At 45.8% G+C, this 12346-nt stretch overlaps 6 protein-coding genes across 6 annotated transcripts, besides 9 other annotated features; 3 read left to right on the top strand and 3 right to left on the bottom strand.

The window, feature by feature from the left end:
* Positions 1–22: part of a repeat region that runs on past the window's edge.
* Positions 23–52: a microsatellite.
* A 20-nt stretch (positions 53–72) lies between these two features.
* Positions 73–126: a repeat region.
* A 48-nt stretch (positions 127–174) lies between these two features.
* Positions 175–388: a repeat region.
* FPSE_10777 (uncharacterized protein) lies at positions 384–1105 on the bottom strand (the record flags this gene model as incomplete). Its single annotated transcript, XM_009263894.1, has 5 exons — positions 384–398; positions 488–501; positions 714–727; positions 766–773; positions 1064–1105. The coding sequence occupies 5 exons, from the start codon at positions 1103–1105 to the stop codon at positions 384–386; spliced, it is 93 nt and encodes a 30-aa protein (XP_009262169.1).
* Positions 400–633: a repeat region.
* Positions 667–866: a repeat region.
* Positions 885–934: a repeat region.
* Positions 1106–1810: 705 nt separating the features above from the next.
* FPSE_10778 (uncharacterized protein) lies at positions 1811–2391 on the bottom strand (the record flags this gene model as incomplete). Its single annotated transcript, XM_009263895.1, has 4 exons — positions 1811–1951; positions 2003–2090; positions 2150–2213; positions 2268–2391. The coding sequence occupies 4 exons, from the start codon at positions 2389–2391 to the stop codon at positions 1811–1813; spliced, it is 417 nt and encodes a 138-aa protein (XP_009262170.1).
* Positions 2392–3410: 1019 nt separating this feature from the next.
* FPSE_10779 (uncharacterized protein) lies at positions 3411–6469 on the top strand (the record flags this gene model as incomplete). Its single annotated transcript, XM_009263896.1, has 4 exons — positions 3411–3715; positions 3796–4216; positions 4270–6268; positions 6321–6469. 4 exons carry the CDS (start codon positions 3411–3413, stop codon positions 6467–6469), a joined length of 2874 nt encoding a protein of 957 aa, XP_009262171.1.
* Positions 6470–7137: 668 nt separating this feature from the next.
* Positions 7138–8155, bottom strand: FPSE_10780 (uncharacterized protein; the record flags this gene model as incomplete). Its single annotated transcript, XM_009263897.1, has 2 exons — positions 7138–8094; positions 8153–8155. The coding sequence occupies 2 exons, from the start codon at positions 8153–8155 to the stop codon at positions 7138–7140; spliced, it is 960 nt and encodes a 319-aa protein (XP_009262172.1).
* Positions 8156–9432: 1277 nt separating this feature from the next.
* FPSE_10781 (uncharacterized protein) lies at positions 9433–10533 on the top strand (the record flags this gene model as incomplete). Its single annotated transcript, XM_009263898.1, has 3 exons — positions 9433–9443; positions 9491–10011; positions 10070–10533. The coding sequence occupies 3 exons, from the start codon at positions 9433–9435 to the stop codon at positions 10531–10533; spliced, it is 996 nt and encodes a 331-aa protein (XP_009262173.1).
* Positions 9548–9703: a mobile genetic element.
* A 438-nt stretch (positions 10534–10971) lies between the features above and the next one.
* FPSE_10782 (uncharacterized protein) lies at positions 10972–11958 on the top strand (the record flags this gene model as incomplete). Its single annotated transcript, XM_009263899.1, has 1 exon — positions 10972–11958. One exon carries the CDS (start codon positions 10972–10974, stop codon positions 11956–11958), a length of 987 nt encoding a protein of 328 aa, XP_009262174.1.
* A 286-nt stretch (positions 11959–12244) lies between these two features.
* Positions 12245–12346: a repeat region.

Here is a 12346-nt window from a genome sequence, read left to right as displayed (position 1 = left end):
ATAAATATATAATTTAAATTTTATAAAATAAAATAAAAAAATAAAATTAAATTAATATATAACTTATAAAGCTATTAAAAATAAGAATTTATTAATCTATTTATTTTTTTAGCTTTATTTTTAATAGGAAAATCTCTTTTAACTATTTTAAATATATAGCTTAAAAAGCCTAGCTATTTTTTATTATATTATATCTCTAATTAAAAAAAATAATAAGAAATTACTATTTTTATAAGTTTTCCTTAATAAATACTATAATAAATAAAAAAGCTATTCTTTATATATTTCTTAACTTTATTATTATTACTTAATTTTTATTATTACTTATAATAATAATAGATTTATATATAATAGCTATATTAAATATTTTATTTAATCTTAAATTAAACTCTTAAAGGCTATATTAATTTATATTATATATTTAATTTAAACTAATTAAAAGGTCTTTTATAGTCTATATTAAATTAATATAAAATTATTAAATTACTTTAAGAATAATCTCTTTTAAATAAGTATATTTAAAAGATTTAAAATTCTTTAAATTAATATCTTTATATTATCTTAAGAATTTATTTAGCTAATAGTAATTAATTTTAAGGTTTATTAATTTAAAGTATATAATTATATTAATAAGCTTATATAGTTTAGCTTTTATTAAAGCTTAGCTATAATTTTCTTTATATTTAATAAATAAAGTAATTTTCTTTTTTTACTTAAGAGATAATAACTATTAACTTTAATAAGCTATTTTATATATTTTTATACTATTTAATCTATAATAAAAAGTAAGCTTAAAAAACTTATATTCTTTTATATATTAATAAATTAAAGTACTATTTTATATTTAATTTTAGATTTTTATAATAGCTTTATATTCTTTAGGGTTAAAAGTATTTATATTAAAAATCTAGATTTTTTCTAATAATAATTAATAGTGTTTTTAGAAGAATAATTATAAGGGGGTTAGGAAATTACTATTGCGAAAAGTGCGTTAAAAGTGGGTGCGCGTTAGAAGTGGATATATGACCCTAGAGGCTGTGACGAGCCTGGCCATACTACATACTGTGCCACGTCCAATACTATGCGCTCCAAGAGTTACTGGCATGATTGATATCCAATTTTTGTCGCAACACCGGCCGGGAATGTTTTTGCTATGGCGGTTGCATCTAGTTTGATGTTCCTGACTGGGTAGCTGCCTACCAACCTAAGAACACATATCAGAGAAGGCTGTTTTTATCGTTCATTTTCAACACACTGCCCCAACTGCCTACTTTATGCAAATCCTTTCTGTTTGGTTCAAGATCGTCACTCTCTAGACCTTACGTGAGCCTATCATATGGGTCAAACACGTTACTGGAGCTATACGGAATTGTATGACTATAGCTACCTAGACATGAAATACGGCATAATCCTCCTACCCTGCATTGTCATCCATAATTGAGGGTTGCGCAACGCTGTCAAATTGTCGTGTTTTGCTATCCGGGCCTTAAAGATCTTTTTTGTGGTCATTCGCCTCCGATATCCGACGTAGTGTTACTGCTCCTTCGTTACTGTATGGAACAAAAAAGACGATGGAGCTGCCTTCTTGGATCTTCATCGTTACAATAGCGTTCCCTTTTTTTTTTACAAGCATGCTTCCTTAATTCGTAATATATAGAGTACACGCTCAGTGTTGGCGATAGCGTTCCGCGCCTTTGACAGCTGGGTATCGTTCATAAACACCAGATGCGTCATTATCACCATTATAAGTCTGATTGACCGTTTTGAGCGGCCAATGCCACGACTCATTCCTTGTCGCCTTCTTTGTCGTTTAGATGGGCTTGATCTTGAAGTGCAAAGCGATGAGACTGAAAACCAGGGCCTTCAAATCCTGGACGAGGTAGTAGAATACTCGCAGCCCTTCGGGATCGGCGGACTCAGTGACATCGACTAAGGATCCAATCTTGGCGGTCTGTTTTGTTGTTAATTGTGTCCTCGGGAAGACCGCTGCTTCGAAACTGACCTCAAACGCAATGTGGTCGTTACCAATCCGGATCTCCAGCTCCTGCCGTCCGTCTTTGTTTTTCTGCGGCCATTTTGAATCATCTTCTCTGTTTGGATATAGTCAGGGCTGCTCAATGAAGGTTCTGGCGCAATGGGGCTGACGTACTTTGTGATCTCGCTTGTCTTGATGATGCGCTTGATTTCATCAACGATAACGGAGCTTACACACACTAAAATCTTGTCAGAGAAAAAGGTGCTGTACGGGTTTCAGGGGTGATACTGACTCTCTTTTCGAATCAAGCTATCGTTTCGGTAATTGGAGTTGTTGGCGTATCTGGCTACCGCGCTGCGACCGTCCCCAACAACCCGGAAGTCGAACTCTGATCGACGTCCCGTCAGAACCAACATATTCATAAGCCCAATAGCTCGAGGTTGTTCGTACCTAAGAATTCGTGACCAAAACGACCCATGTGGCCAGAGCTGTTTGTAGAGACGTCATTAGCATTACTCGCAAAGATATCCGAGTCAACGCGAATGCATACTAGTACCGCAGATAGAATGGTTCGTTTGACGACGACATAGCTGCATATATGAGAAAGCGCGTCGAAGGTGTAGACTTTTTGTGGTCAAGAAATAAACCCAACAATCAGAATCGCAAGGCTGAGAAAGAATGGCGGGACCTGTTAGTTCAATGGAGGTGTATGTATGCATGCACGGACCCATTGGCGGGGCAGATAGCTTTACCTGCCACCATGCCAATTGCAGGTAAAGCCTTCACCGTCGCCAGGCTGGTTCATCCTGCCAAAGGTACCTTAGCAGCCAATGCTAAACAACCTTCTCAACTCTGATCATCTGTTCAACCCTCGGATATTGTATAAAAACTGTTCCTAGCCTATAGATAATGATTTATTGATAAATAGGTATTCTCTATAATCCTTACTTACATCGAGGACATCAACAGCGCGACTAATTGGCTCAAGGCTCAAGGTGAGGTAGCCGTGATGTTGCGGATTGAAGTACATACGGCACCCCCAGTGGATTCACGTGACCTCATCCCTTCAGTTTAGTCGGCTTAGTGCCACCTGTTCTACGGGCATCGCTGGCAGGACAGATCTTCTTGAAGACGCTGTCCAAAGTTGGTCAAAATTACCACAGGTGATTCCAACAAAACACCGACAGCGATTGCGCGCTGAGAAAAACTCAACGAATGGCCCAGGCATATCTTGCTACTTGTCCCGACAATTGAAGCTTTAGAGCAGCCCGAACCCCTGAGCTGAGCCTCCCCACCGCCGAAGTCGACACCACCTATACTCGTACCTCCAATCAACCTACTAATCCACCCGCCGCTCCCCCCTAAGAGCCACGTCCCATCTACAACAAACACATTCAGCAACTTTCTCGGCCAGGTTCTGGCGACACCCCTCAAGATGTCTGGCTTTCTTGAGAATGCATACAGTTTAGTTCATCAGGACAATGCGGCCGATGTCCCCACCGTTTCCGACCTGCGCATGCAGTTGGAGAAAGGCACCGACGAGAGCAAGGTCGAGACCATGAAGCGCATCTTGACCATCATGCTCAACGGTGATCCCATGCCCAGTTTGCTAATGCACATCATCCGTTTTGTCATGCCCTCGAAGTACAAGCCTCTCAAGAAGCTCCTTTACTTCTACTATGAGATCTGCCCCAAGCTTGACAGCACCGGCAAGCTTAAGCAAGAAATGATTTTGGTTTGGTATGACTATGTCCTCCTTCGCCTATACTATTAGGCTCGATAGTGGCTGCCACCGAACATCACTGACAGTAACTTCGTAGTAACGGTATCCGAAACGATCTCCAACACCCCAATGAATACATCCGAGGAAACACTCTCCGCTTCCTTTGCAAGCTGAGGGAAGCTGAGCTTATTGAGCCCCTCCTCTCTTCAGCGAGATCTTGCCTCGAACACCGACATGCATACGTCCGGAAGAATGCCGTTTTCGCCATCTCCTCTATTCACACACACTCGCCTTCTCTGATCCCCGACGCTTCAGAACTTATTTCCACCTTCCTCGAGGGAGAGAGCGACGGTGTTTGCCGAAGGAATGGCTTTGCTGCCCTTGCCAGTATCGATCATGATGCTGCCTTGCTGTATCTCAGTTCCGTTTTCGAAGGAATCCCCAACGCAGAAGAACTTCTTCAGCTTGTCGAGCTTGAGTTCATTCGAAAGGATGCTGTCCAGAACTCCCAGAACAAGGTTGGTCGGGCTTTTGTCCGCAGGAGCTCTACAACCACTGACTGTCACAACAGGCTCGGTACTTGAGATTGATTTTCGACCTGTTGGAAGCCGGTGCCTCGACCGTCGTATACGAAGCCGCATCGTCCCTAACCGCTCTTACGAACAACCCGGTTGCTGTGAAGGCCGCCGCCGCCAAGTTCATCGAGTTGAGCATCAAGGAGGCAGACAACAACGTTAAGCTTATCGTACTCGATCGAGTTGACCAACTGCGGAAGAAGAACGAAGGTGTCCTTGACGACCTGACTATGGAGATTCTCCGAGTCCTGTCCAGCACTGATATCGACGTTCGAAGAAAGGCTCTCGGTCTTGCCCTTGAGATGGTGTCCAGTAAGAATGTCGAAGAAGTTGTTCTTTTACTAAAGAAGGAGCTCTCCAAGACCGTCGATCAAGAATACGAGAAGAACACTGAATACCGATCACTCCTCATCCACTCGATTCATCAGTGCGCCATCAAGTTCTCTGAGGTTGCCGCAAGCGTCGTGGAACTTCTCATGGATTTCATCGCCGACTTCAATAACGTTTCGGCTGTCGATGTTATCAACTTTGTGAAGGAGGTGGTTGAGAAGTTCCCCAACCTGCGAACTACTATTATCGAACGTCTTGTCTCTACCTTGGGCGAGGTCCGAGCTGGCAAGGTTTACCGTGGCATCATGTGGATCATCGGTGAATACTCCCTTGAAGAGAAGGATATCCGAGAGGCTTGGAAGAGGATACGTGCGAGTCTGGGCGAGATGCCAATTCTTGCCTCCGAGCAACGGCTACTTGACTCCCATGAGGGAGATGAGAAGACTGAGGATCATATCAATGGCACATCGAAGCCAGCTGCACCATCTGGCTCACGTAAAGTTCTTGCCGATGGCACTTACGCTACTGAGACTGCTCTGACCAGTCAGTCCTCAGCTGCTGCCAGGCTGGAGGCCGTCAAAACCGCTCAGAAGCCCCCTCTGCGTCAACTCATTCTCGACGGTGATTACTATTTGGCGACTGTGTTGTCGTCCACTCTAGTTAAGCTTGTCATGCGACACCATGAAATTTCTTCCGACAAGGCTCGCACTAACGCTCTCCGAGCCGAGGCTATGCTCATCATGATTTCCATTATCCGTGTTGGTCAGTCTCAATTTGTCAAGGCCCCTATCGACGAGGATTCTGTAGACCGAATCATGTCCTGCGTGCGCTCTTTGGCTGAGTTTGAAGAGAAGAAGGAACTTGAGACTGTCTGGTTAGATGACACCAGAAAGGCTTTCCGAGCTATGGTTCAGGTCGAGGAGAAGAAGCGAGCTGCCAAAGAAGCTTTCGAGAAGGCCAAGACAGCTGTGCAGGTTGATGACGTTGTCTCTATCCGACAGCTCGCCAAGAAAAATACTACTGATGGTCTCGATGAGATTGAAGTGGATTTGGAGAGGGCAACAGGTGGCGAGGGCACCGCTGAGGATCTCTCTTCCAAGCTTAGCCGTGTAGTCCAGTTGACCGGTTTCTCCGACCCCGTCTATGCCGAGGCATATGTCAAGGTCCATCAGTTCGATATCGTTCTTGACGTCCTTCTGGTCAACCAAACTACGGAAACCCTCCAGAACCTGTCAGTTGAGTTTGCCACCCTTGGTGACTTGAAGGTGGTCGAGCGGCCTACCACACAGAACCTGGGTCCGCATGACTTCCATAACGTCCAATGCACGATCAAGGTCTCATCAACAGATACCGGTGTTATCTTCGGTAACGTTGTTTATGATGGTGCTCACTCTACCGACACCAACGTTGTTATTCTCAATGACCTTCATGTCGACATTATGGATTACATACAGCCTGCTACTTGCACTGAGACTCAGTTCCGTACCATGTGGACTGAGTTTGAATGGGAGAACAAGGTCAACATCAACTCCAAGGCCAAGACACTTCGCGACTTCCTTGATCAGCTAATGGCTTGCACAAATATGAACTGCCTGACGCCAGAAGCTAGCCTCAAGGGCGACTGCCAGTTCTTGAGCGCCAACTTGTACGCAAGAAGCGTTTTCGGTATGTCCAATATACTCCACTACGTGTTGGACGTTGCTAACCACTAAACTAGGCGAGGATGCTCTTGCCAACCTGAGCATTGAGAAGGAGGGCGAGGACGGACCCATTACTGGGTTCGTGAGAATAAGGAGTCGATCACAAGGCCTAGCCCTGAGCCTGGGCTCATTGAAGGGTCTCAATAAGATTGGCTCAACGTCTTAGATCAACTGATGATACGCAAAGGCACCTGAATCGGATCGCACGAAAACGGGCTATCGAAACATTTCAAGATTCATGACGTTGGTAGGAGTGGAGTCAGGGGCGGAGCATGTTAATGGGTGTTTTCCCACCAAAAGGCTATGCGATGGGTCCCTGGTAGAGTTCATTGTAAGCAGGTTCAAGTAGATGTTGATTATAAAGGCATATGATTTCAAAAAAGAAAGAGACAGTTTTCAAGACTCAGGTCATCCATCATAAGGATGCTACGGTGGCTTCTCGTTATGAGCGGCAAGGAAAAATGAAATTATTATGAATATTGTCATGCATGTCAAGTGCCTCGTTGGGGTTTATCGATATACATACGTGCGTTTGGTGGGACCACGTCTCAACACATGAGACGACGTTAATACAAAGTGCTAAACAAATTATCGCTCGGCCATTATCCCTCAACTCCAATAAAAATATATGCAGTAGACAGGATAAATGAGATGGGGTATTGTCCAATTATAGTTGGCGTTGATGAACCAATGAAAACAGTATCGCCGTGAGGATGAGTGCAGGCGTATGGCAAGGAAGGTGATTAGTATATTGGTCGCGAAGAGTGTTCATGGCGGATATCGAACTTGAGAATTGACTGGTTCAAGTTGGTGAAAGACGGACAAGCACAAGAACTAAACGACGTCAAAGACAAGAGCATTCACGACATGTCCCGTCTTCCAGTTTTGAGCGGATAGAGACAAGTTATCCTTGAGGATCTTGCCCATGTATGCTATCCTGATCTTCTTTGTGGAGGCAAGCTGAAAGCACATCAGCATTCTGCTCGTTTGAACCTCAACGAACGAGGAATTGGTCAGGGTAGGGGTACTCACATCCGCCTCGAGGGCAATCTTTTTGGCTACGCTTCGAACGGTTTCTGACTCTGATACCTTGACATTAATGTCGTGGCCATTTTCACTGAGCCTGGCTCGTAACTTGACCAATTTCTGTACCTCGTCCACCTCCTTGCCCTTTTCTTGCTTTTTGCCATCGAGCTCGTCGTCGCTCAACTCTTCGTCGGCTGCTGTGTCATCGCCCGCGGTGGAAATGTCACCTTTGGCACCGGTTTCCTGATCCTCGCCAACATTCTGCGGGTCGGAAACAGCCCATTCTGGTAGTTGATAATAGTTTCCAAGAGCATCATACACGCCGTTGGCGAGGTCGCCGGTGGGTAATGAGATCTCGGCGGCCGAGAGGATCATTTGAGCTGTCGCGAGACCATTTGATCCATCGTCCTGGGCGTCTTGGCTTGCAGGGTCCCATAGAACTTGCAGCGCTGCATGAACAGTCTGCCATATCTCGGGCCGCCCGGTGACTCGTGTATCGAAGAAGGCGGCTCGTTCCTTTGCCAATTCGCTCTTGGTCCAGGTGCGATCGCGGGCAGTCCATTCGTGCCGCCGCAAGGGCTTGTCGATGTGCTGATCCAAGGGACGGTCACTGCGACGACGCTGGCGACGTCTTTCGGCAGGGATTTGTGGTTGAGCGGCTTCAGGGAGGGACAGCGGGGGAGGATTGATAGCGCGCGATGAAGCATTGGGTGCGCCACCCGGGTAAGGCGAGTTGGGCCCTGAAGAACGAGAAAGACAGCAACCCTAGCACCGCATGTTAGAGATCGTGAGATTCTTAGGGTGAGTTGAAGAATCGCAGTACCATTTTGGCTACAGTGAAGTAGTCTACGAGGGCGGCGGCGATCGACGTTGAGCTTGTGGATTGAACGGTTGAGTGAAGGAATGATGATCCCAACTTTAGCGACTAGCCATCATTGGTAGGGCTAGCCAGAGTCACAATTGATTGCTAGGAAGGGGAATAGAAGCAATAAGTAAGATGTCGAAAAGAGGAGGTTTAGAGGAGGAGTAGGGCGCGGCGCACGCAGGCAAGAGGCGCAGAGCAATAGAAGAGAAGACAGAACAAGAGGAGATAATGAATCAAGCAAGACGGGAGCCGAGCTTCGGTCTGGTCCTGTCCTGTCTGGCCTGGAGTCGCCGAACCTATTAACAACTCCCACTTTCTGGGCGCTTTCCAACAGGTCACAACCAGGGGCGGCGGTACAAAAGCGGGACTCGGTTAGTTAATTCTTAGAGCTTAAAATAGGTAAAGAACAAGAAGGGTTCTGGACTAATTAATTCGATCTTTATCAGGTTTAGTGGGAAGTTCAGCAAGCGTCTAAGGCACTGATTGACGGTGCGTGTATGGGAAAAGAAATGACAGTAGAAAGATCACGTTGATTGCGTGAAGGAGGCGGTCAATCAGTGACAGGATGCAATGTAAAAAAGAAGATTAAGTTCATGATGGATTACCGTACTATGTATGTATCAGTGACATTCAACGGACGGGGGAAACGCGGCCTTTTATGTAGAATGATACGGATACTGAGTGCGTAGGATTGTCGACGTAATCCCACATTGGTTCAGCAGACGAAACCTGGAAAATTAAAATACTAACTGTAGGAACTAAAGGGACGGTTGGTGGTTGTCCCTGTTGCATCTTGCTGGGGTTGTATCGTCAAATGTTGCTCGTTGTGGGTGGGGTAGGGAGCCAAGAGTCCTTACCCCAGAGGGGCAACCAAATATCTTGGTGCTAGGTTCTCACCTAGGGATGACCATTAAAAAACAGCATATGCTCAGCTAGCACCCACCAAGTCCGCTGTTCTCAGTGCCTCACCTTGAGTTTGACCGTGCTTCCAATATTGATGGTCTTCTGCATCCGATCCGACTCGAGTGTACCTTCTTTACATCTTGCCATGCTGTGGATAATTTTCGCTTGAAAGCGTGGGCTGAAGCCAATCCAGCCTTTTATTTTTCCCAAATGATCCGAGCAACAAATCATTGATTGTCTTTATATTTACTATCCCCAATAGTAGGAGCGCGTTCACTGCCACCAAAGAAATATGTCTAGAATGCAAAGGGCAACGGAGCGCCATTTTTATTATCATGGCAAAGGGGTAAAATCTCACAATATCTATCGCATGTTGAGATAAAACTGATCTAGAAATCAGGGCTATCAAGAAGAGCGCAGCAATTGTCACTGGTGTCAAATACGTTCCTTTCCAACTCACTCGACTCTACCTGTCACGGTGGTCAACGATCAAGACTCTGAGGTTCTCCCCGATGATTTCCGCTTCATAAAAAATGTGGTACTCGGTGTTGGAGTTAGACAGGCTGAGGATAGCTTCCACAGCGGCTGTTCCTGTGATAACGACGCCGAATGCCAGTTCACAGGCTGCCATTGTCTGGCTGACCTAGATGAAGAAGACTCCAGTGAAGATGACGATGATCCCTTCGGAGATTTTATCAACGGCATGGATATTGACCGGCCACGCAGGAAGGCGTACGCCTATCACGCCCATGGCGCAAAAGCTGGCCTCTTGCGATCCAAGTTCCACAACTCCAAGATGCCTATATACGAGTGTCACCAGAGCTGTGCCTGTAGTATAAACTGCCCTAACCGCGTCGTTGAGCGTGGCAGGACTATACCATTGGAAATATTTCGCACTGAAGACCGAGGATGGGGTAGGTGCACATTCTTGTCGAGAATATGTGTGCAGTCCACTGATTTCCATCTTTCCAGGAGTAAGGTCACCTGTATCCATAAAAAAGGGACAGTTTGTTGACCGGTATCTGGGTGAGATCATCACATCGACGGAAGCAGATCGCCGCCGCAGTCAATCGGCCATCTCACAACGCAAGGACGTTTACCTTTTCGCGCTGGATAAATTCACCGATCCAGAATCGCTCGACACCCGACTCAAAGGACCTTCCCTTGAGGTTGACGGCGAGTTCATGTCTGGCCCAACGCGCTTCGTCAACCACTCCTGCGAGCCCAACATGCGAATCTTTGCACGCGTGGGTGACCATGCTGATAAACATATACATGATCTTGCCTTGTTCGCGATCAAGGATATACCTAGGGGAGAGGAGCTGACCTTTGACTATGTCGATGGAGTTTCGCATGAGGGAGAAGAGCCAGGAGAGAAAAATCATATGACGCCGTGCCTATGTGGAAGCAAGAATTGCAGGAAGTTCCTATGGTAGTGGATTCGCGAGAGTCGTCTCAAAGAAATGGTTTTTTCTTGGCAGAGGTATTGGGAGGCGGCATGCCCGCAAGCTCAAAGAAGGCATTGTGTCACCCTTTGAGCTATGTGTACAGGAAGTACATGCCGTGTTATTGTGCTAATAATTGCCAAAATGTTATCTGTTTCTTTGGAGTTAACAAAGCTCATAAGTGTAGGAAGAAACATTTGTTTGTTTCCCCAGTGTTCTTTGAACACATCTAGGAACACAAATTGTGCATAGAACAATGACAAGCCCGGCCTTTCTTCTTAACTCCTTGTGCTCACCAAACGCTGGTATGAGTGGCGTATCCAAGAACAGTTCTTGGGAAGTCAGACCATCATAAATAACATTCCACCCCCCAAGGGGACGATGGGTTCCTTCTTATGACCATCAACGTCTTCCCCCGTATCCGACACCATGGGAAATACTGATAGTACTCTGAACTCAGGCCCTTCTGAAGCTTTTCAACATGAAGACCGCTTTGCCGTACAAGGCCATCGCACATTGCGACGCTCTCGACTCATCCGCAGAGCCCTGATTATCCGCCAAGTTTCTCAGGGGAGAGCGAACCCGTCAGAGGTCTGGTGCAACGACAAGAGCTGCGAACAGGAACTTGAAATATTTTCAAACCCACTCCTGCATATAGCCGATCTCCCAAGAAGCCGCGAGGGACTTCCCGTGGCAGTTTACACTAAAGACTTCGCTGATGCCGTGATCACGAAATTCTTCGATGTTGAGGACACCAACACAAAGGAACACAAAGTTAGAGGTCTCTTGTCCTTTATAGACTCACCGCCTGTGCGAGTTGCGTTTTTGAACTTCATTTCAGATTACAATGAACGCAAATACCGACTCTCGGACGAGGACTTCCAAAAGGCTCTCTTGAAAGCTCGACCGGTCTTTTTGGACATCATGTTCGGCGTCAAAACAGCGGCAAGGGCTCGGCTAGCTCATAGCTACATCAACCCTATGATGGAAGTCAGAGACAAATGGGATCTTCAGCAGTTTATCTTGCGGTTTCTTATATGCTCTGAAATGTGGCGCCAGCAAAAGACGCCGCGCTCAGAGAACTGGAAGATTGGTTCTCGTGAAGGGGTGGGACACTTCATGACGGCCGTGTTGTTCCACTACAAATTGATGTGGCAACAGAAGTGTTTCGATATTGATTTCATCCGCACGAATCACGTATGGGACCGTGTATGGGATCTTTGGCTACGCAAGTATCCTCTTGGGGACTCTGGCGAAGTTGTCGATGGTGACGTCTTCCAGTTGCGGGATCATATCGAGAAGACGGAACAGGAGGTTCTCGACGACGTGGGATATCTGGGGGGGATTGGACAATGCGATGAGACTTATAACCGTATCCAAGGTTATCTGGGCAAAGGGGAGCCCTTGGTTGAGTAACTAAAGGATTCGTATTGGGAAGTCTATCATACACGGCGGTTTAGGCGTCTTCTTTTCTGTCTTCGCTAGGTAGTGAACATTGACAATATTCTACGATCATGACGTTCTTTTGTAGTGATAAAGATTTGAGTGAATCCTTCCGGGCTCATAAAATAAGACAGTCTGTTCCTTGTCTTCCAAGACCATTACTAGCAAGACTGTGCGATCATGAGTGTAAGTCAACATGTTTTGAAAGATGTCTCGATCCAAACTACTAATCCCAATGGATAATTATAAGAATGATAAAAAAAAACATACAACAGCGGGGATTCGCTGGTCGTCACCGACCCAACTACTAATCCGCCGGTTAGTGGCTTGACTATGGGAGAGCGGACGGGATCCCGTATTT

This window comes from Fusarium pseudograminearum, chromosome 1, assembly GCF_000303195.2.
Source record: "Fusarium pseudograminearum CS3096 chromosome 1, whole genome shotgun sequence".
Classification (NCBI taxonomy): domain Eukaryota; kingdom Fungi; phylum Ascomycota; class Sordariomycetes; order Hypocreales; family Nectriaceae; genus Fusarium; species Fusarium pseudograminearum.
Note: the sequence above shows the minus strand (reverse complement) of the source record. Positions and strands in the feature narration are given on the sequence as shown.